The sequence below is a fragment of the Corapipo altera genome, unplaced genomic scaffold (assembly GCF_003945725.1).
Source record: "Corapipo altera isolate COAL_440 unplaced genomic scaffold, ASM394572v1 59455, whole genome shotgun sequence".
Lineage (NCBI taxonomy): Eukaryota > Metazoa > Chordata > Aves > Passeriformes > Pipridae > Corapipo > Corapipo altera.
The window spans coordinates 964-3375 of NW_020887972.1; the positions used below are offsets into that span (position 1 = coordinate 964).

Sequence of the window (2412 nt, forward strand, 5' to 3'; positions counted from 1 at the left end):
CCTGGTAGATCCTCATCCCGTTGGATCCTTCCCATCTCCTGGGAATTAGGGGGGCTTGGGAAGGATCTTGGGACAATCCCTGCACTTGGCCTGGTAGATCCTCATCCCATTGGATCCTTCCCATCCATCCCATCTCCTGGGAATCAGGGCTTGGGAATGACCTCGGGACACCTCTTGCATCCTCATCCCATTGGATCCTTCCCATCTTTCCCATCTCCTGGGAAGCAGGAGGGATTGGGAATGACCTTGGGACACCCCCTGCACTTGGCCTGGTAGATCCTCATCCCATTGGATCCTTCCCATCCATCCCATCTCCTGGGAATTAGGGGGGCTTGGGAAGGACCTCAGGACACCTCTTGCATCCTCATCCTGTTGGATCTTTCCCATCTTTCCCATCTCCTGGGAATCAGGAGGGCTCGGGGGGTGTCCCGAGGCCCCTCCAGGGACGAGGTGTCCGTGTCTCCGGGTGGGATCCCGTCGGTGTTTCCCGCAGGGATGAACAAGGGGGCCGTGCTGGCCGGAGTCATCGGAGCGAGGAAGCCGCACTACGACATCTGGGGGAACACGGTGAACGTGGCCAGCAGGATGGAATCCACCGGAGTCATGGGAAACATCCAGGTGGGCCCGGGGGAAAACCGGGAAGGGACCTCAAAGCTCATCCAGCTCCAACCCCGGCACCTCCCGCTATCCCAGGGAATCCAACCCGGCCTGGGACACTCCCAGGGATCCAGGGGCAGCCACAGCTTCTCTGGGAATTCCAGCCCAGCCCCTCCCCACCCTCCCAGCCAGGAATCCCTTCCCAATCTCCCCCCCAAATCTCCCCTTTCCCACTGGGATCCATTCCCTGGGTCCTGTCATTCCAGGCCCTGATCCCAAATCCCTCTCCCGCTCTCCTGGAACCCCTTCAGGCTCTGGAATGTTCTCCGAGCTCTCCCGGGATCCTTCCCTTCTCCAGCCTGGCCATTCCCAGCTCTCCCAGCCTGGATCCATCCCCTGCCATTGGATCCATCCCCAGCCCAACTCCTCCCTGGGAAGGAGTTCAGGGAACAAGGGGGTTCCCTGGGAATCTCGGGGCTCAGGGCAGGGTCTCCCTTCCCCTTTCCTGCCTTTTCCATCCCCACATTCCATAAAAATCCCTCTGACTGGATTCTGAGTGTCCTTTATCCTGGAATCCCGGAATGGTTTGGGTGTGAAGGGATTTTAAGGCTCATCCCATTCCATGTTTAGGGACACCTCCCGCTATCCCAGGGAATCCAGCACGGCCTTGGACACTCCCAGGGATCCAGGGGCAGCCACAGCTTCTCTGGGAATCCCATCCCAGCCCCTCCCCACCCTCCCAGCCAGGAATCCCTTCCCAATCTCAAGTAGGAGCCAGGCTGGGTAGACCTTTTGCCCGAGCGAGTTCCCTACTTCCCACCTCACCTCCCATCCCGGGAATGACCCTTCCCGCTCTTTCACCGCATCCAGCTGTTTTTCCTGGCGTTCCCTCAATCCCGCAGGTGGTGGAGGAGACCCACCTGATCCTCAAGGAATATGGATTCCGCTTCGTCCGCCGCGGGGCCGTCTACGTCAAGGGCAAGGGGGAGCTCCTCACCTTCTTCCTCAAGGGACGGGAAAAACCGGGATCGTCCGCCAGCGCCTCCTCCGTCCCCCTGCCCCACCAGGTCCTGGAGAATTCCTGACCAGCCCAAACTCCGCATCCCACCCACCCCCCCGCCGCCGCCTTCCCGGCGGAGCTTCCCGCGGGATTTCGCTCCGGCGGCGGGATCGTCCGGCGGGATTCCCTTTTTTCCCGGGAACGTCGTCGGGAGCGGCCGCCGGGAGATCCAAACTCAGGGATGGTTTGGGAAAGGCTTCCAGGTCTTTTTCCCACGCGCTTGGAAGCGGCAGCTCCGACCCCCCTTTTCCCCGGAGCATCCGGGATTGGGGATGCTCCAACCCCCCCCCCCCGGAGCCGGCTTGGATTCGGGAATTATTCGGGAGAGACGTTCGGAAACATAAATCCGTGGAAAAGGACGGACGGATGTTTGCATTCCCGGCATTCCCGTTTTTCGGAAGAGGGGGGAAGGAGGCGGGAATGGCGGCGGGAAAGGGGATTCCAGGAGCGCTCACGGGGTCGGAATAGAAGCAGCGGAATTCCAAAGCCCTGATTCCTGGCCTGGTTTGTCCCGGAAAGGGGGGGGGGTTGGGTACCGGGAAGGCTCCCGCTGCTTTTCCAAGGGGATGTTGGTTGTTTTTCGGAGGGATCCTGGAATGGGTTGGGAGGGAAGGGAAGTTAAAGCTCATCCCGCTCCGACCCCGACGCCTCCCACTATCCCGGGTTTCTCCAAGGGAATCCCACCCGGCCTTGGGCGCTTCCAGGGATGGGACATCCCATAAAACCTCGGGCAGAGCCTCTGGATTTGAATTCCC

At 60.7% G+C, this 2412-nt stretch overlaps 1 protein-coding gene across 1 annotated transcript; it reads left to right on the forward strand.

The window, feature by feature from the left end:
- Positions 1-358: 358 nt before the first annotated feature.
- On the forward strand, positions 359-2239 carry LOC113941815 (adenylate cyclase type 3-like). Its single transcript, XM_027632954.1, has 2 exons — positions 359-618; positions 1500-2239. Exons 1-2 carry the CDS (start codon positions 496-498, stop codon positions 1680-1682), a joined length of 306 nt encoding a protein of 101 aa, XP_027488755.1. The 5' UTR covers positions 359-495; the 3' UTR covers positions 1683-2239.
- The last annotated feature ends 173 nt before the right edge of the window (positions 2240-2412 follow it).